The sequence below is a fragment of the Eumetopias jubatus genome, unplaced genomic scaffold (assembly GCF_037043125.1).
Source record: "Eumetopias jubatus isolate StellerSeaLion01/CBP00866 unplaced genomic scaffold, mEumJub1_p1.0 scaffold_11, whole genome shotgun sequence".
Lineage (NCBI taxonomy): Eukaryota > Metazoa > Chordata > Mammalia > Carnivora > Otariidae > Eumetopias > Eumetopias jubatus.
Window position 1 is genome coordinate 81563524 of NW_028274817.1, and position 20501 is coordinate 81584024.

Below are 20501 nucleotides of genomic sequence, written 5' to 3' on the forward strand. Positions count from 1 at the left end.
CAGCCATGGAGCTCCTGCGTGGCTCAGTTGGTTAAGCAACCAATTCTTGATTTCAGCTCTGGTCATGATCTCAGGGTCCTGAGTTCAAGCCCAGAGCTGGACTCCTTGCTCAGCACAGTCTTCTTGAAGTTTCCCTCTCCCTCTCCCTCTCCCTTTGCCCCTACCCCCACTCACATGTGCTCTCTCCCTCTCTCTCTCTTAAATAAATAAATAAATTCTTCAAAAAAAATTCCACCAGGATTGTTCACAGAGCTAGAACAAACAATTCTAAAATTTCTATGGAACCATGAAAGACCCCGAATAGCCAAAGCAATCCTTAAGAAGAAAAAACAAAACTGGATGCCTCACGATTGTGGATTTCAAGCTACATTATAAAGCTGTAGTCATCAAGCTAGTATGGTAGTAGCACAAAAACAGACATATAAATCAATGGAACAGACTAGAAAACCCAGAAATGAACCCACAACTATACGGTCAGCTAATCTTCGACAAAGCAGGAAAGAATATCCAATGGAAAAAAGACAGTCTCAGGGTGCCTGGGTGGCTCAGTCAGTTAAGTGTCTGCCTTCGGCTCAGGTCATGATCCCAGGGTCCTGGGATGGAGCCCTGCGTCAGGGTCTCTGCTCAGCAGGAAGCCTGCTTCTCCCTCTCCCTCTGCCTGCCACTCCATCTGCTTGTGATATCTCTCTCTCTCAAATAAATAAATAAATAAAAATAAATAAAATCTTTTAAAAAAGGAAAAAAGACAGTCTCTTCAACAAATGGTGTTGGGAAAACTGGACTGCAACAGGCAGAAGAATGAAACTGGACCAGTTTCTTACACCATACACAAAAATAAATTCAAATTGGATGAAAGACCTAAATGTAAGACAGGAAACCATCAAAATCCTAGAGGAGAACACAGCAACCTCTTTGACCTCAGCCACAGCAATTTCTTGCTAGACATGACTCCAAAGGCAGGGGAAATAAAAGCAAAACTGAACCATTGGGAGTTCATCAAGATAAAAAGCTTTTCTACAGCAAAGGAAACAATCAACAAAACTAAAAGGCAGCCTACAGAATGGGAGAAGATATTTGCAAACTGATAAAGGGTTAGTATCCAAAATCTATAAAGAACTTAACAAACTCAACACCCTCCCCCCACAAGAAAAAATAATCCAGCTAAGAAATGGGCAAAAGACATGAAAATACACTTTTCCAAAGACATCCAAATGGCTAACAGACACATGAAAAGATGCTCAACATCATTCATCATCAGGGAAATACAAATCAAAACCACAATGAGATACCACCTCACACCTGTCAAAATGGCTAAATTTAACAACTCAAGAAACAACAGGTGTTGGCCAGGATGTGGAGAAAGGGGAGCCCTCTTGCACTATTGATGGGGATGAAAACTGGTAGAGCCACTCTGCAGAACAGTATGGCGGTTCCTCAAAAAGTTAAAAATAGAACTACCCTATGACCCAGTAATTTCACTAGTAGGTATTTATTTACCCAAAGGATACAAAAATACAGATTTGAAGGGGTACATGCACCCCAATGTTTATAGCAGCATTATTAACAATAGCCAAACTATGGAGAGCCCAAATGTCCATCAACTAACGAATGGATAAGGAAGATATATAATTTTTCAGCCATCAAAAAGAATGAAATCTTGCCATTTGCAACAATGTGGATGGAGGTAGAGTGTATTATGCAAAGCAAAATAAGTCATTCAGAGAAAGACAAGTAGCATATGATTTCACTTATATGTGGAATTTAAGAAAGAAAACAGATGAACATATGGGAAGGTGGGAAAAAAGGAGAGAGGGAAACAAACCATAAGAGACTCTTAATGATAGAGAACAAACTGAGGGTTGATGGAGGGAGGTGAATGGGGCATGGGCTAGATGGGTGATGTGTATTAAAGAGAGCACTTATGATGAGCACTGAGTGTTGTATGTAAGTGATGAATCAGTGAATGTTCTCCTGATATCAATATTGTACTGTATATTAACTAACTAAAAATTAAACAAAGATTTAAAAATATATATATATATATGTATAAAGGAAATCACATTTACTTGATAAAGAAAAACACTTTACCCAGTTTTATTTTGATTCATTTTGACCCTGCTTATATCCTAAATGAATTTGAAGTGGTTTATGGTAAAAAAAAAAAAAAACCCACCTAGATCTATAATTAGGTTCTTAGAACAGAAAATCAAAGTCATGAAGAGGAGGAAGACGTAATTATACTAACTACAAGGGCTAAAACAATTAACATAATTGAACACTAAATCTGGTTATTAGTTTCCTGGCAGTCAAGCCAAAAATTATTTTGTTTTAGGAAAGTTTCATGTGAATAGTAATCTTGAGAGCAGGTAGCATGGCTTGAAAAGCACTTTGTAAACAGTAGAGTACTATAAAGCATTATTATTATTATTATTACTATTACTATTACTATTGTTATTATCCAGAATGGCATTCTATACCCATCTGGCACTTCCAATTATTTTGGCTGTTGTTTCAATGGCAATTTCACACAATTTATCATAGTCTGAACCTGCTATGCATACTAAACAACAAAAAGACAATGCTGCTCTGCCACTAGCTAGATGACTGACCTGAAGAAGAAACTTCAGCAATCTGGGCCTCAGCTTCCATATTTGTGACATCAGAGGTTTGGACTATCACTAGATGATCTTATTTTTTACCTACTCATGTATTTATTTGTCAGCAACTTTATGGAACTTACCATAAAATTCATTTGTTTTTACATGTAAAATTCACTGACTTTTAGTAAATTTACAGAGTTGTATAACCATCACCACAATATATAATTTTAGAACACTTACATCATGTCAAAAAAAACTGCATTCCCATTCCTTATTAAGATCATTTAAAAGTTCCTTTCTAACTTTTGTATCTGGGTTTCTAGACTTACAAAGCTTTAGCAGCTCTTTGCTACCTATACAGTTGACCCTTGAACAACATTGGGGGTTAGGGGCACCAAACCCCACACAGTTGAAAATCCACATAAAACTTTTGACTCCCCCAAAACTTAACTACTACTGGAAGCCTTACCAATAATATAAACAGTTGAGTAACACATTTTTATGTATATCATATACTGTATTGTTACAATGAATTAAGCTAGAGAAAATAAAATATTATTAAAATATCATAAGGTAAAATACATTTACAGTATTATACTGCATTTAGGAGAAAAAAAAATGCATGTAAGTTGACCCACACAGTTCAAACCCATGTTGTTCAAGGGTTAACTGTAGAACCAAGTTCAAATTCATCAGTGCAATATTCAAGCCTCTACAATCTACAATATCTCTCTGTTCCTCTCATTCCCTTGCCCTAATGAGTTACCTCCCTCTGAGTTTATGGTCTTGCAGTTCCCTTGGTAGGGAGTCCCTCTCACCTCCCCAATCTCTGAAGAGTAAAATCCTATCTATTATTCAGACTCAGCCTAAGTCCCACTCTTCCATAAAACTTTCTTCATTTCACACTCCTCACACTCATCTGGAATGAGACCTTATTTGCCTCTAATCTCTGATAGTATTTCATTTGTCCCTCTCATGAAAGTTCTTACTTTCATTTGTGAATCTTATGCTTAAGATCTCAACTTATTACTTGATTAAGATATCTTAGAAGGCAGTTAGTTGCTATAACTAAGAGAGCCATGTATCCTTAACAACTCGCAATGTTGCATTTTGTAAATAACAATTAATGATGGTGATTATAGTAATTGGTAGCTAAATTAAGCACTGATAATGTGCCAGGCACTGTTCTAAGCACTTCTACAAATATTAACTCATTTTATCCCTATAGCTACCCTGTGAGATAGGTACTATTATTATTACCACCATTTTACAGAAAAAGAAACTGAGGCACAGAGAAGGTACACACTTGCCAAGATTAAAAAGTTAAGTAGAGCTGAGATTTACATTCAGACAGTCTGGCTCTAAAACATACCCTCTTAACCACTATAGTACATTTCTAAGCCTGCTGAAACTCAGCAAATGTTAACTGAAAAAATCCTAATTAATAAGCTTCCATTCTGGGAAGGAAAGGTAATTAAGAATTCTAGGTGCTGACACAGAAGTAAAAAGGACAAATTCTGATTTGGACAGGAGAGTCACTAAACTTTTGGGTCGGCCCTGAGGTGCTACAAAAACCATTGTTAAACCGTAAAGTTATAACTTACAAAGACAATTCCTCTCTCATACATAGGTGATGAGAGTTCAAAATTGGTAGTTTCTACTCTAGGCGAATATATGCATACCCTATGATCCAGAAATTCCATTCCTGTGTATATCCCAACAAAACTGCTTATGTATATCCACCAAAAAAAATGTTCTACTTGTAATAGCCAGAACTAGAAATTCCCCATCAACAGAAGAATGGATAAATCACATGTGGCATGTTAACAAAATGAAATACTATATAGCAATGAGAATGATCTATAACTACAAGGAATAATACGGATGAATCTTTCAAACATAATGTTGGGCAAAAGAAGCCAGACGCAAGGGTATATACTATATGAATCCATGTATATTAAGTATCAAAAAAAGGGCGAAACTATTCTGTTAGAAGTCAGGATAATGGTCACCCTTGGGAGGGTTACTGAGTAGAAGAAGAATCTGTTTCTTGATCTGGGTGCTGGTTACACAGGTGTGTGAAGTTTGTGAACATTCATGGAGTATACATTTATGTTAATAATTTATAATAGATTATATTATGTAAACATAAACTTTTCTCTATACACATTACACTTCAATAGTTTTTTTTAAAAAGTCTTTCCAAGAGAAAAAAAAAGACAAGAGCCAAAAATAAAAGTCACTTCTGCACTTGACATACAGAACTGACTGACAAGCTCATGGTTATCTCTTTGTCCTGAGATGGACAAGACAATCTCTTCCTTTTGTGGATACTGTGAGTTAACAAGAGAGGCCATCTTAATCCCTAGCCATTAGTGCAACCCTAATCCTTCCCAGAAACTCATAATAATAAAAGATAAAACAGACTTGTGGCAGCATACCACTTGTGGGCACTCAGCTCTGCCGGACACAAAATGAAATGCCTATTTTATTTAAAGAACTAAGTCTTCACTTGGAGTTTTTATTTATATTCCAAGAGTAACAACGCCATCATCTATGCAGTACAAATGGAGTCTGGGCCTGATGTCAATTAAAGTTTTCTTGAGCATTAACCTCATCTTTACAACAGTCTGAAACTGAGCACTCCTATTTTTATTACGCAACTCACTTCACTTCTATGGGTCTGTTTCCTCATCTGTAACATGGGAATAATAATAGTACCTCCCATATAGGTTGATGTAAGGACTGAAGACTTATTTCATGTAAAGCATTTAGCACAGTGCCTGCCACATAGTTAAATATTCAATGTATTAGCGTCTATTATTTTGATATAACTGGGACAATGGCATCATCTCCCTTACCATACAGCTAGCCCAGTTTATAGCTTTAATCTCCCAGCATTAGGATTTTAATATTTTAACTATTTTAATATTTTAATACTCAAGCAAAAGGGCAGTTCTGCCTCCCTGCTCTCTCTGAGGTCAAATAAAAAGGGAGTAATTCTTTTTTATAATTTATTTATTCATTTTGGACAGAAAGGGCACATAGGCACAAGGGGGAGGGGCAGAAGGGGCGGGAGAGAGGGAATCTCAAACAGACTCCCCACTGAGCATGGAGCCTGAGGCAGGGCTTGATCCCAAAACCCTGAGATCATGACCTGAGCCAAGATCATGACCTGAGCTGAAATCAAGAGTCTGGTGCTTACCCCAATGTTCATAGCAGCAATGTCCGCAATAGCCAAACTGTGGAAGGAGCTGAGATGCCCTTCAACAGACAAATGGATAAAGACAATGCGGTCCATATATACAATGGAATATTACTCAGCCATCAGAAAAGATGAATACCCAACTTTTACATCAACATGGATGGGACTGGAGATTAAGTGAAATAAGTCAAGCAGACAAAGTCAATTATCATATGGCTTCACTTATTTGTGGAACATGAGGAATAGCCATGGAGGACATTAGGAGAAGGAAGGGAAAAATGAAGGGGGGAAATTGGAGGGGGAGACGAACCATGAGAAACTATAGACTCCAAGAAACAAACTGAGGGTTTTAGAGGGGGGGGATGGGTTAGCCCAGTGATGGGTATTACGGAGGGCATTGAGCACTGGGTGTTAACATGAAAACAATGAATCATGGAACACTACATCAAAAATTAATGATGTACTGTATGGCCACCCAGGTGCAAAAGGGAGTAATTTTGAACTAGCCAAGTAGGGTGGCCCAGGGTTAAGTGGGTCAGGAAAAGAGGGAGTCTGGGTAGCAGATGACTTGCTTTGATGATGCCACCTTCCTATATCATGCCAGAGAACCTAGTGCAGATGACATGACCTGCAGAGGAAGGGACCCAGAAAAAGGTAAGGCTGTATACTACAAGAGATGTTATAGCATCTTCAACAGAGAAAGGACCTAAAAAAGTCATTAAAGGAGAGGTTTGAAGGTTACATTTCCTGCTTTGCCCAACAGCCAGCATCATAATCTTAAGTTAACAAGTAGGTAGAACATTTTTCTAGTTATAAAAAGCTTTCACACACGTCTTTTTATATAGTCCTCACAACCACCCTGTCAGAGAAAATTTCATTATCCCTATCTAATATAGGAAGAAAGAAAGGCTCAGAGAAGTGAAATAATTTGTCCAAAATCATCAGCTGGTAGCTGGGGGGACCAGCATTCTAATTCAAGTGTTCTGGGTTCAAAAACCATGTTTTTTTCAATTAAAACATACTGGACTTTTATGTGGACTTCAGTTAGCCTGGGCCGCGTCTGTTATGATTGAAAGAAAAAAAATTAAGCAGAGACTAGATGTGTGAACTCTTCCTGATCCTCAGTCTCAGATGGCAGAAAGAAAACTGACAGGAAGTAGATGGATTTGAAATAAAAAGAGGCTAGCGATGGGGAGGGAAGTGGGAGGATCTAAAAAGAAAAGTAGAAGCAGCTCTAACTGGAGATTGCTGTAAGCAGGTGCCAACTGGTCTGGCGATGCCACCTTTTGGGTTTTTCCTCCTGGCTGAGCAGGGCCAGGTCTACTGTGCTCCATCTCCTTCCTTCACCCATAAGCCCAGCTTGGGCTGGAGAGATGCTGTAACCCCCAAAACCCAAAACTGCCCTGGATGAGGGGCAGTGGTGGTGGTCTGGGCAGCCGTCGTGGCAGGTTAGGGGCAGAGGTAGTCAAGAGGAGGGTAGGAAAACGCCGGATACAGGAAGTAACTCTCTGGGAGGCGACGCAAGCGTAGCGAGTGTGTAGTAAGAGGATGGAGTAAGGAGGTGTGTGAGGTGACTGCTGGGGTGCCAGAAGGAACTGGATGGAGTCTGAGGGACAGGGCAGAGAGGGACCTGGCAGGTGCGCACCCCGCGTCGCGTGAGGCGCCGCCGCCGGAAGGCGGGTCCTGAGAAAAGTTCAGTTTGGTTGAAAGGGGGTGTGAACCCTGGAGAACGCAGGTCCCAGCGCGGGAAGAGGGCGTCAAAGAGCTCCCAGAAAAGGTTTGAGAGGGTGTGCCTGGGCTCTCCGTTGGATACCTGAAGAGAGCTCGCGGCTCCCAGCCTCTCCTAACTCTCCTCCTTACCTTGGGAACCGTGATATGGTCCGTGTTCCCGCCACCTGAAGCCCTCAGTGCTACTTGGGTTGTCGCTCCCGCTGCCGCCACTGCTCCAGCTACCTATTTGCTCAACCCAGGTTCCCCTTGCCGCCCTCTCTGTCCTGGCACAAGCTCTCGTCACGTGATCTTCCTGGAGGTTTCTATCGCGACACTTTGTCTGTGGCCTCTCCCGCCATCTTGCTTCCTGGCAAATGCCCTCTGTGGTGGGAAGCTGAGGGTTTTCTGGTTTGGGCTACAGGTTTGGCCCAGGAGTTAAGTCCCAGACTCGAGTACTGCCTCCCTTCTTATACACTTTAATGCAGTAAGGGTTCTGGGCACCTATATAATTCCACTACTCTCTAATGTTAACAGTGATGACACCTTACCAAGATAGCACAGATAATCCCATTCTGGTAACTGGATTTCTGAAAAGCTTCAGAGCTGTGAGACCTTGGACAAGTCACAATAGAATACTTTTTGAAATGATGTATAAGCATATCCTCCTCTCACTCCCCTCTTTTACTAGTCTACTATCATTAACCTAGTTAAGTCCCAGACGATTGCAGTGGCCTCATAATTTGTGTCATCACAGATGTGGGAAAAGGACCAAAGGCCCACCAGACCACCTCTCAGATGAGGTGCCGACAGGTGCAGTCATTCAGTGGTATTCTCTGAATCAGTCTTGTGATGGAAAAAGTAACAGTCTGGGATTTGGAAAAGCTGTTATATTATAAATGTCATTTATTTTTTATTTTTTTGTCTTCCCATCTACAATGTCAGCTTTGTGAGGCAGGAACTTTTGTTCGCTGCTAGATCTCCAAAGTTTAGAAAAGACTTGGCATACAGTAGGTACTTAATAAATATTTGTTGCATAAATAAATTTTCAAAGCTATCCCAGATTTTATCCACCATTAACTTTAACCATTTCCCCTAAAATTTCCACCTTAAGGCAAGTTGATGTCATTTCAGAGGAAATTAAGGGAAAAGCAGTAGCTTGCCAAAGGTTGCAGAAGAATCAGAAGTCAAATGGGACCCCACTAGAGTAAAGAAAGCCTGGGAATAAGAGGGAAAATTTGGGAAAAGAAAGTATTGGACTCAAAATATTTTCAGTAAAAAAGATACTATTATTATCTGTTTATTATTTGTTTGTCTTCCCCACTATGATGTCTCTTCCATGAGGTTTTTGTCTGTTTGCTACTATATTCCAGTGCTTAGAAAAGTACTTGGCACATAATGAATGCTTGATAAATACTTGCTGAATGGCTAGATAAGAATGAATAACTCTAAACTCACAGCTGGTGTGGGCCAGAAGATAAACTAGAGGGAAAGAATCTGAAGGCAGGGAAACCATGAGGAGGCTATTGTGGTTTTCCCAAAAGGCGCTGTGAACTGATGAGTCTGTGGGACTTTTGACTCTGTACCTAGAGCTCAGGCCTCAGCAAGATTAGCCCACATCTGAAATGCTAGTTGCTGCAGCAAATCTGTCCTGTTTTATAACCAAACCTCCAACTCCATTATTGTCCACTTATGTTCTACTTTGAGGGCTTTTCCATTGTTGGGGGTTGGTGTTCTTCCCATGGTATCCTAGGGAAGTAGGTATACTTTGCTCCATTTTCTATCTCAATAGCTAGAGGTACAGCTTCAGAAAGCTGCTACCAAAAGTCACCCATAATGTGGTGGATGATGACTATTTAAAAAGTCACAGAGCCTTTGTGACCTCACTCATGCTCAAGAGGTAGCTTGATAAACCACAGCAGAGGGCAGCTGGGCCATGTCATACAAGTCACCAAGACCTCCTCCAGTTTGCTGCTGGGGAGAGGCCATCAGAAACAGACTGTATTTTTAGGTTATTTCAGTCTCAGCTTATCAGTCATCTTAAACCAACTGCTAACAAACTTATTTTGCAGACCAAATTACTAGAAAGCACATTATTCATCTTTTAGAGACAGCTTACTTGAATCATGCAGTGCATAGGGGATATCAGCGAAGAGGTCTGGCAAGACTGCATCACGCTCTTCCTACAAACTGGAATGTGCTGTGATGTAGCGATTATCACCAATTCCCCACCCTGGTTGTTAGCTTCTTACCCTGAAGGCAACTTGTTCCAGTTGACCCAGGAAGAAATTCAGACCTTGCTGGCGATAGAGGGGAGAGAGAAGTTGTTTCTTCAAGGAATCACCCTTGCAGGGACCAAATGCTTGTTGATTCGGGACAACCTTTACACTGAGGGCAACAACACCATGGACCTCCGCACCAAAGGCCAGAGTCGGGGCAGCCAGGCAGTGACTGTAGTTCAGATTGAGTCTGTATACCTTGTGGTGATGGGACAAAAAGGAACAGAAGGAGGGCCTCTCAACCTTAAGGCTTTTGAGATGGCAGGTTACATCAGAGAGGCCATTCATCAATACATGGCCCATTTCTAACTAAATAAAAAGGAATTGGTGTTTGACCAGGAATTTGAATTCAGTGTTATCTGTATTACCTGCTAAGTTAACCTGGTCTTGAGGAGAACAGAAAGGGAGATCTCATATAAGGTTTGGAGATGTGTGTGTGTGTGTCTGTGTGTGTGTATATGTTGTGTGTGTGTTGGGAGGGGGGCAGATTGAGGAGTAAGTGTTAAGGCATTAGGGCTTCTGGGCCTTTTTTATACCTAGAACACCATCCTTCCTTAGCACCTGAAGGAGAGGGTAGTATACTGGGAACTAGGAAATCTTGGTTCTAATCCCAACTTTTTCCTTACTTACCATGAGACTTTTCTCTCTGAGTCTCAATTTCCTTATCCACGTAATGGGGAGTACACTATGTCTCTGAGGGCCATTTAACCTATGGAAATCTAGGATTTTGTAACAACACACAGATCCTCCAAGGTCCAGCTCAGGTACTACCTCCATGAGGAAGCTTTCTTTACTTTCCTTGACCCTTGGAGTTGACACTGATTTGAATTCCTAAAGCATTAACACTCTGGGTCATTTATTCGGCCCTTAATCACACTCTGTCCAACATTTCTTGGATGACTGTTTTGTGCTCTTGTTTAACTTTCCACACACATAGATTTTGTTTCCCAAATTCATTATAATCCCCTTAAAGAGCAGATGATGTATCTTCTACCTCTCTATATTTGGATAACCCAGCACAGAGCTCCAACGGGAATTGGTTACATGGCTAAAATCACTTATCAGGAAGAGCTTTCCAAAGTGGAATTCTGCTGGGTATAGATGATCCAAGGTGCTTGTGGCTAGATTTTCCTTTTTGAATTTGTAGCTCACCTTTGGACCATTTATCTGTTCATTGTTCTCACTGTCAGGGTGGGCAGGAAACTAAGAAAGGAGGTGAAAAATTCTAACCATTCAATCTGGCTTGTTGCTAGCAGCTCTGAGAACTCTGGGTGAGAGAAGGCAGGAATGAGAAAGATGAGGTTGAGTAATAAACCATAGTGCTTATTTGACCTGGTACTTATTTGGTCCTGCTGTCACCAGTCCCCCAGGAGCAGTGATTATGGAGAACTCTCTTCTGTGTTAATTACAAGGACCCACCTCTACAACACCCCCAACACATACCCTCACAAGCTTGTAAAGGTCAGGGTTTAAACATGGAGTTTGTCAAAATCTCTAGAGCAGTGCTACTCAATGCAAATATAATTCTAGTCACATATGTAGTTTAAAATTTTCTGGTAGCCACAATAAAGAAGAAGTAAGATGGGTGAACTTGATTTTAAGAATATAATTTATTAAACCCAATACATCAAAATATTACTATTTAAATATTACTATTTAAACACATATGAAAATGTGTTTAATGAAAATATTGCTGATGAGATATTTTACATGTTTTTATGCCAAGGTTTCAAAATCTGGTGTGTATTTTACATTTGCAATACATCTCAATTCAGAAAAGCTTCATTTCTAGTGGCTACTGAATTGGGCAGCGTGGGTTTAGGCCAACCCCATCCAATGTTTGAAACCCCTCTGCAACATCCCTGGCAAGACACACAACCATTCATCCAATACATCCCATGCTAGACATTGGCTAGATAATTAAATGTCAAGAAAAAAGAGGTTTCTTAGATAAGATTCTAGCGGGGACAAGATAAGTGAAAAGATAAATTATAGTACCATGAAGTAAATGCTATGAAGTACTTTGTTTGTTCAAACATGTATTGAGCTCTCATTATGTGTCAGGCACTGTTTTAGATATATCAGTAGACAATCAAATACTTTATGTTCATGGAGCTTATATTCTAATGGGAGAAACAGATAATATGTATCAGGGGATGATTAATGTTACAAAGACAAACAAAGCAGTATAAAGGGAGATAGAGAATGATGGGAGAAACTATTTTGAACAATGAGGTCAGAGGCAGCCTCTCTGGAGAGAAGATATCTATACAGAGGCCTAATGAAATAAAGGAATAAGTCATGTCAAAAACTGGGGGAAAATGTTTCAGGCAGAGAGAAGAGCCCTTTAAAAGCCCTGAAGAAGGAATGTGCCTAGTCTGTTGAGGAACTATCAGGAGGCCAATGTGATTGCAGCCTCTCAGGACAATGGCCCTCTCCATCTGCAGCATCCTTAAGCAGGGTGGTAAGGCAGCAGAAGCTGACTCCCAGGGTGGAGCAGTAAAGCAGAACAAAAGCCTTCATCACCCTCCTTCTGGGCTCTCTCTTTCTAATGAAATTGCCTTAACATTTTTAGCGGCCACATCATACTGCTGACTCACATTGAGCTTCTAGTTAACAAAACCCCCTACTGCTTTTTCATACTGGCTACTGTTAAGAAAAGAGCTTCAAATAGTGGCAAGGCAATAAATCAAGGACAAAATTAAATGTCGAAGTCGTTTACAGAATCTCAGTGTGGCATGATTTATATCCCAGAAGGGAAAAAAAGGAAAGTGAGATAAAGGGTGAGGAAGGTGAATTCTGAAGATAATTGAGTCTCCTACATCATTCTTTGCAGTCTGGTTTTCCCAAGCAAAGAGGTGTGTTCAGGAAATAGAGCCACTTAGGAAAAATGGCCTTGCCAGGTAGAGGTGCCCAACAAATCCTTCATTAGAGGACAAGCTAAAGTACCCAGATGTCCCACTGAGAAACTTGATTAAGGCCCAGGGTGGTAAGCTGGGAAGGGGAAAAGAATCCAGGTAGTTAGCCACTCAGCAAAGATCCTGCCTTTTCCAGCCAGAGAAAAACACTTCACTGCTAGACAAGACCATAGCCCTAGACTTTTGCTATGGTAAAGTCTTTCCTTGGAGACTGAATGTGCCTTGTATGAATAAGATTGAACTGAATGTGGAGAGAAACTCATTCTAGCTGTCCTATTTCCAGAAGGCATTAAGGAAGACCATTATGGGAGGGCTCAAGGTTAGAACAAGGAAACTTAAACCTTGTTGGAAGGACCCATCTCCCTTTTCCATCCAACCTATGTGCTCCTCTCTTGTGTTCTGGGTGCTCACAGTGGAAATCAGGAGCTAGCCTCAGCATATATTCTGCTGTCTTGGTGCCCACTTTTCCTCTCTTGCACCCCACAGTCCAACCACACTGAACAACTCAAAGTTTTCAGGACATGCTTCACAATTTCCCCCACAGTGTTTTCAGTAATTGCCACCACTTGCCCTCCCCCTCTCATTCCCTTACAATCTCAACCTCATTTTTCTAGGCCCAGACACCAGGCCCATTCCTATAAGGATATTACTTATTCCCCAAATTTGAAGGTATTTCCTCATGCCTTGGAATCCTCCACCTTGTTCTTTGCACCTCTCCCACAACACTTAAATCTTTCAAATTACAGTCTTTAATATGCATATACATATCTTTTCTCCCTTATTTGCCAGCTAGTTCCCCTAGAGATGACTGTTTCACTGTAACCTCCACTAGCAGGCTTTTGCACTATGAAGTTCTCAGTGGATACACAACTTGTTGGATGATTAAATGAATGACAGACATATGAATAGACAAAGAAATGATTTTCCAGGGAAACCCCTTCCTTAGTTGCCTATAGTTTAAATGAGTGGAGAATGAAGGGAGGTTGTTGATAATTCCTCTTTGTCCTTCCTTTTCTCCACTCCCCAATACCAGTCACTAACTCCCTTGCCTTTAAGCCGTGGAGCAGTTCATTCTGGGAAAACTTCATCTCTCACTTTGAAGCTCTATGTGATTATTATGTTCCTTGTGTAGGGTGAGCTCCATGTCAAATGAATGGTAGACACAATCAATGGTATAGGAATTGAGTGGAAAAACTCCATTTGGGTGTTGTCCTTCCTCATTACTGTATGAAATGTGCATATTCTCTGCCAGTTAAGAGTTGTACATGTGGGGCTCCTGGGTGGCTCAGTCGTTGAGCGTCTGCCTTCGGCTCGGATCGTGGTCCCAGGTTCCTGGGATTGAGCCCCGCGTCAGGCTTCCTGCTGCTTCTCCCTCTCTCGCTCCCCCTGCTTGTGTTCCCTCTCTCGCTGTGTCCCTCTCCATGAAATAAATAAATAAAATCTTTAAAAAAAGAGTTGTACGTGCATTTTATTCATTTTTTCATATGGTCATTTATTTTTCTTGTTGGATTGTTTATAAAGGCATTTACAATGAGGTGAAAGGTCTTGAATTCTGAGAATCTGAAGTCCAGCCCTGAGTTAGTACTTATTAGGTGTATGATCTTAGGCTAATCACTTACATCTACGGGCCTCTGGTTCTTCACATAGAAAATGGAGATGTTGATACTTACAGGGTTGGTGTGGAGATCAAATGGAAAAAAAATATGCACAAACTGATTTGGAAAGTATAAAGTGTTTTAGATATCAGGTCAGCCATAGAAATGGGTGTGGGGATTTAGAGTCCTCTGTCTTCAGGCAGGTACAAGTAGCCCTGCTTTTCAAAAGTTGATGTTATGAAATACACTTATGAAATAGTTGATGTTATGAAAACACTATGATGTTAATGAAAGACCTACATTAGTACCCGTTTTTGCTAACCAAAAGAAATTTGAAGAGGATTTTCACTTTTACCAAAAAAAAGATGAAAAAAAAATAGCGTTCAGCATTTGTTTTGCAGTGAGCTATTACAGAGGTAGCATGCACCCTTTGTAGCAAGAGTGGTGCCACCAAGCTCTTTCCCTAGAAACTACATTCAGCATCTCAGCATCAAGCTGTCATAGCTTTGAACTGTGTCTGTGCTTCATCTGGATTTATTTTGTGCATCCGTTAGCAAGATGTGTCCTATGGTATCAGAAAAGTCTAAGAGAGATTATTTTTTTGGACCTGGGAATGCTCAGAATATTTTCTGTGTAAAATTAATGGTAATTACTTCTTTGCTTTATGTCATTCTGGCTTATGAAAGTTTTCATAGGAATGTTATATGTTCAGATAGCAGGGTAAGCCTGTATTTGGAAATGGGGGGCATAAGCTGAGCTCCTATGTGTTTGACAGTAGAGTTTGAAAATTTGGGGTTTAAAGTGCCAGATATAGCAGAGGCTTTAACTGATTTTGAAGTGGCCAGGTGTGGGGGTGGGGAGTAAGAATAAAGTGCTGCCTCTTGTGGAAAGGGTAGAGGCAGTTCTTAGGAATAGCAGCAAGCAGTCTCATTCTTGTGGCCTAAAAGGGAACAAGGTAGCCACTTCATAATAATATAGCACTGAGTGCTTTAGAGTTTATAAAAAGCTTTTGTATTTCATTCATTCATCAAATATTTATTTAATGCCTACTATGTACTTATTGTGAACAAGTAAATTATAATACAATGTAGTAAGTGGTATTGGAGAGTATATCCATTCATCAGTTGATGGACATTTGGACTCTTTCCATAGTTTGGCTATTGTGATGAGGCTGCTGTAAACATCAGGTGTGTGTATCCCTTCAAATCTGTATTTTTGTACCCTTTGTGTAAATACCTAGTAGTGCAATTGCTGGATCATAGGGTACTTCTATTTTTAACTTTTTGAGGAGAGTTCATACTGTTCTCCAGAGTGGCTGCAACAGTTTGCATTCCCACCAACAGTGCAAGAGAGCTCCCCTTTCTCCACATCTTTGCTAACACCTGTTGTTTCTTATGTTGTTAATTTTTACCATTCTGACAGGTGTGAGGTAGTATCTTATTGTGGTTTAGATTTGTATTTCCCTGATGATGAGTGATGTTTAGCATCTTTTCATGTGTCTGTTAACCATCTGGTTGAATGAGATTCATTTTAGACCTAAAGACACCGGCAGATTGAAAGTGAGAGAATGGAGAAACATTGATCATGCAAAAGGACATTGAAAGAAAGCCAAAGTAGCAAAACTTCTGTCAGAAAAACTAGATTTTAAGCAAAAGACTGTAACAAGAGGTGAAGAAGGGCACTGTACTATAATAAAGGGGACACTCCAATAAGAAGATCTAACACTTGTAAAATTTATGCTCCCAACCTGGGAGCACCCAAATATGTAAAACAATTAATAACAAACATAAAGGAAAGAAGTGATAATAATACAATAATATTAAGGGACTTTAACACCTTATTTACAGCAACAGACAGATCATCTAAGCAGAAGATCAACAAGGAAACAATGACTTTGAATGACATACTGGACCAGATGGACTTAAAAGATATATTCAGGACATTCCATTCTAAAGAAGCAGAATACACATTCTTTTCAAGTCCACATGGAACATTCTGCAGATTAGATCACATACAAGGTCACACATCAGGACTCAACAAGTACAAAAAAATTGAGATCATACAATGTATATTTTCTGACCACAACACTATGAAACTTGAAGTCAACCACAAGAAAAAATTTTGAAAGGCCAAAATTACATGGAGATTAAAGAACATCCTACTAAAGAATGAATGCATCAACTGGGAAATCATACAAGAATTTTTTTAAAAATGCATGGAAACAATGGAAATGAAAACACAACAATCCAAAACCTTTGGGATGCTGCAAAAGCAGTCATAAAAGAGAAACATAGAGCAATTCAGGCCTACCTCAAAAATCAAGAAAAATCTCAAATAAGCAACCTAACCATAGACCTCAAGGAGGTAGAAAAAGAAAAACAAATGAAGCTTAAAGCCCAAAGAAAGGAAATAATAAAGATTAGAGCAGAAATAAATGATATAGAAACTAACAAATCTGTTGTTACAGAACAGATCAATGAAACCAGGAACTGGTTCTTTGAAAAAAAAAAAAAAGAAATTGATAAACCCCTAGCCAGACTTATCAAAAAGAAAGAGAAAGGACCCAAATTTAAAAAATGAGAGAGGATAAGTAACAACCAACACCACACAGACACAAACAACTGTAAAAGAATCTTATGAAAAAATACATGGCAACAAATGGGACAACCAGGAAGAAATGGGTAAATTCCTAGAAACATATAAATGACCAAAACTGAAACAGGAAGAAATAGAAAAGTTGAACAGACAGATTACCAGCCATAAAATAGAATCAGTAGTAAAAAAAGAAACTCCCAAGAAGCAAAAGTCCAAGGTCAAATAGCCTCACAGGGGCATTCTACAAACATTGAAAGAAGAGTTAATACCTATTCTTCTCAACCCATCCAAACAATACAAATGGAAGGAAAACTTCCAAATTTATTCTATGAGGCCAACATTACCCTGATACCAGAGCCAGATCAAGACCCCACTATAAAAGGGAACTACAGGCCAATATCCCTGGTGAACATGGATGCAAATGTTCGCAACAAAATACTAGCAAATCCAATCCAATGGTACATTAAAGGAATCATTCAGCACAATTACGTGGGATTTATGCAGGAGTTGCAAGGGTGGTTTAATATTTGCAAATCAATCAACATGATATACCATATTAATAAAAGAAAGGATAAGAACCATATGATCCTCTCAATAGATGCAGAAAAACATTTGACAAAGTATGACATCCATTCATGATAAATACCCTCAAGAAAGTAGAGTAAGAGGAAAATACCTCAATATAATAAACACCATATATGAAAAACTGACAGAAAATATCCTCAATGGTGAAAAACTGAGAGCTTTTCCTCTGCATTTAGGAAAAAGACAGGAATGCCCACTCTCACCATTGTTATTTAACATAGTCCTGGAAGACATAGCCTCAGCAATCAGACAAAAATAAAAGAAATAAAAGGCATCCAAATTGGCATGGAAGAAGTCAAGCTTTCACTATTTGCAGATGACATGATACTCTATGTAGAAAACCCAAAAGAGTCCACCCCAAAATTGATAAAACTAATACTTGAATTCAGTACAGTCACAGGATATAAAATCAACACACAGAAATTTGTTGCATTCTATACATCATTAATGAAGCAGCAGAAAGAGAAATCAAAGAATAAATCCCATCTACAGTTGCACTAAAAACAGTAAGATACCTAGGAATAAACCTAAGCAAAGAGGTAAAATATCTATACTCTGAAAACTATAAAATGCTGGTGAAAGAAGTTGAAGAGGACAGAAAGAAATGGAAATACACTTATGCTCATGTACGCTCATGTACTGGAAGAACAAATATTGTAAAATGCCTATATTACCAAAGGCAATATACACATTTAATGCAATCCCTATCAAAATACCAACAGCAGCAAATTTTTGCAAGACACCTCTCTACAGGCAAGGGAAACAAAAGGAAAAATGAACTACTGGGACTTCATCAGACAAAAAGCTTCTGCATGGCAAGGGAAACATTCAACAAAACTAAAAGGCAACCTACAGAATAGGAGAAGAAAGTTGCAAATGACATGACAGATAAAGGGCTGGTACCCAAGACCTATAAAGAACTTCTCAAATTCAACACCCATAAAACGAATAATCCAGTGAAGAAATGGGCAGAAGACATGAACAGACAATTCTCCAAAGAAGACATACAAATGGCCAACAGACACATGAAAAAAAAAAGAATGCTCCACATCACTTGTCATCAGGGAGATACAAATCAAAACCACAATGAGATACCACATTACAACAGTTAGAAAAGCTAAAATTAACAAGACAGGGAACAACAAGTATTGGCAAGGGTGTGGAGAAAGGGGAACCCTCTTACATTGTTGCTGGGAATGCAAGTTGGTACAGCCACTCTGGAAAACAGTATGGAGGTTCCTCAAAAAGTTAAAAATAGAGCTACCCTACAACCCAGCAATTGTGCTACTGGGTATTTACCTCAAATATACAGATGTACTGAAAAGAAGGGCCATATGCATCCCAATGTTCATAGTAGCAATGTCCACAATAGCCAAACTATGGAAGGAGCAAGATGTCCTTCAACAGATAAATGGATAAAGAAGATGTTCATATATACAATGGAATATTACTCAGCCATCAGAAAGAATGAATACCTACCATTTACATCAACATGGATGGAACTGGAGGGTATTATGCTAACTGAAATAAGTCAATCAGAGAAAGACAATTATCATATGGTTTCACTCATATGTGGAATACAAGAAATAAAGCAGAGGATCATAGGGCAAGGGAGGAAAAACTGAATGGGAAGAAATAAGAGAGGGAGACAAACTATGAGAGACTCTTGACTCTGGGAAACAAACTGAGGGTTGTGGAAAGGGAGGTGGGTGGAGGGATGGGGTGACTGGGTGATGGGCATTAAGGAGAGCATGTGATGTGAAAAGCACTGGGTGTTATATGCAACTAATTAATCGGTGAACACTACACCAAAAACTAATGATGTAGTATATGTGGGCTAATTGAATTTAAGTTTAAAAAAAAAAAAGACAAAATACCAACAGCATTTTTCACAAAGCTAGGAAAAAATCCTAACATTTGTATGGAGCCAAAAAAGACTCAGAATCACCAAAGCAACCTTGAAAAAGAAAAGCAAAACTGGAGGAATCACAATTCCAGACTTTAAGTTATATTGCAAAGCTGTAGTATTAAAGACAGTATGACATTGGCACAAAAATAGACACATTAATCAATAGAACAGAATAGAAATTCCAGATATAAACCCATAAATATATGGTCAATTAATCCTTGACAAAAAAGAATAGATTATCTAATGGGAAAAGACAGTCTCTCAACAAATGGTGCTGGGAAAACTGGACAGCAACATGCAGAAGAATGAAACTGGACACTTTCTTAAACACAAAAATAAATTCAAAGTGGATGAAAGACCTAATGTGAGACAGGAAACCATCTCCTAGAGTAGAACATAGGAAGTAACCTCTTTGACATCAGCTGTAGGAACTTCTTACTAGATATGTCTCCTGAGGCAAGGGAAACAAAAGCAAAAATAAACTACTGGGACTTCATCAAAATAAAAAGCTTCTGCACAGTGAAGGAAACAATCAACAAAACTAAAAGGCAACCTACAGAATGGGAGAAGATATTTATAAATGACATATCTGATAAAGGGCTAGTATTTAAATATATGAAGAACTTATAAACCTCGGCACCCAAAAAACAGTAATCTGATGATAAATGCGCAGAAGACATGAACAGACTTTTTTTTCTAAAGAAGACATATAAATGCCCAATGGACACACAAAAAGATGTTCATTATCACTTATCATCAGGGAATTGCAAATCAAAACTACAATGAACCAACTTTGAAGTTTTTGAAGTTGTGTTTTTGTTAATGCAGTCTTCTGCTAACACATCCAGAATCTATTTATTCCCATCTGACTTGTGTTTTAATAAGATTACTCTGGTTGCTCCATTGAGAACAGACTGCAGAGGGGCAAAGGAAGAAGCAAGGAGACAAGTCAGGGGGTTACTACAATGATTCAGGTAGGAGATAATGGTGGCACAGTATAAGATGGTAGCAGTGGAGATGGGAATAGTCAGATTCTGGATGAGTTTTGAAAGTAAAGCAACAGAATTTGATGATGGATTGAATGTGGGATCTGAGAGAAAGAGAATAT

General features: G+C 39.2%; 2 protein-coding genes across 2 annotated transcripts in view; one reads left to right on the forward strand and one right to left on the reverse strand.

Moving 5' to 3' along the window:
• Positions 1–7787, reverse strand: part of ASB12 (ankyrin repeat and SOCS box containing 12) — a 109283-nt gene extending 101496 nt beyond the window's left edge. The window contains exon 1 of the mRNA XM_028126596.2: positions 7666–7787. The gene's annotated coding sequence lies outside the window, so the exon portion shown is untranslated. The remainder of the gene's footprint in view (positions 1–7665) is intronic.
• A 1851-nt stretch (positions 7788–9638) lies between these two features.
• LOC114226463 (profilin-2-like) lies at positions 9639–10100 on the forward strand. The gene has a single exon (XM_028126568.1). It carries the CDS (start codon positions 9639–9641, stop codon positions 10098–10100), a length of 462 nt encoding a protein of 153 aa, XP_027982369.1.
• Positions 10101–20501: the final 10401 nt, after the last annotated feature.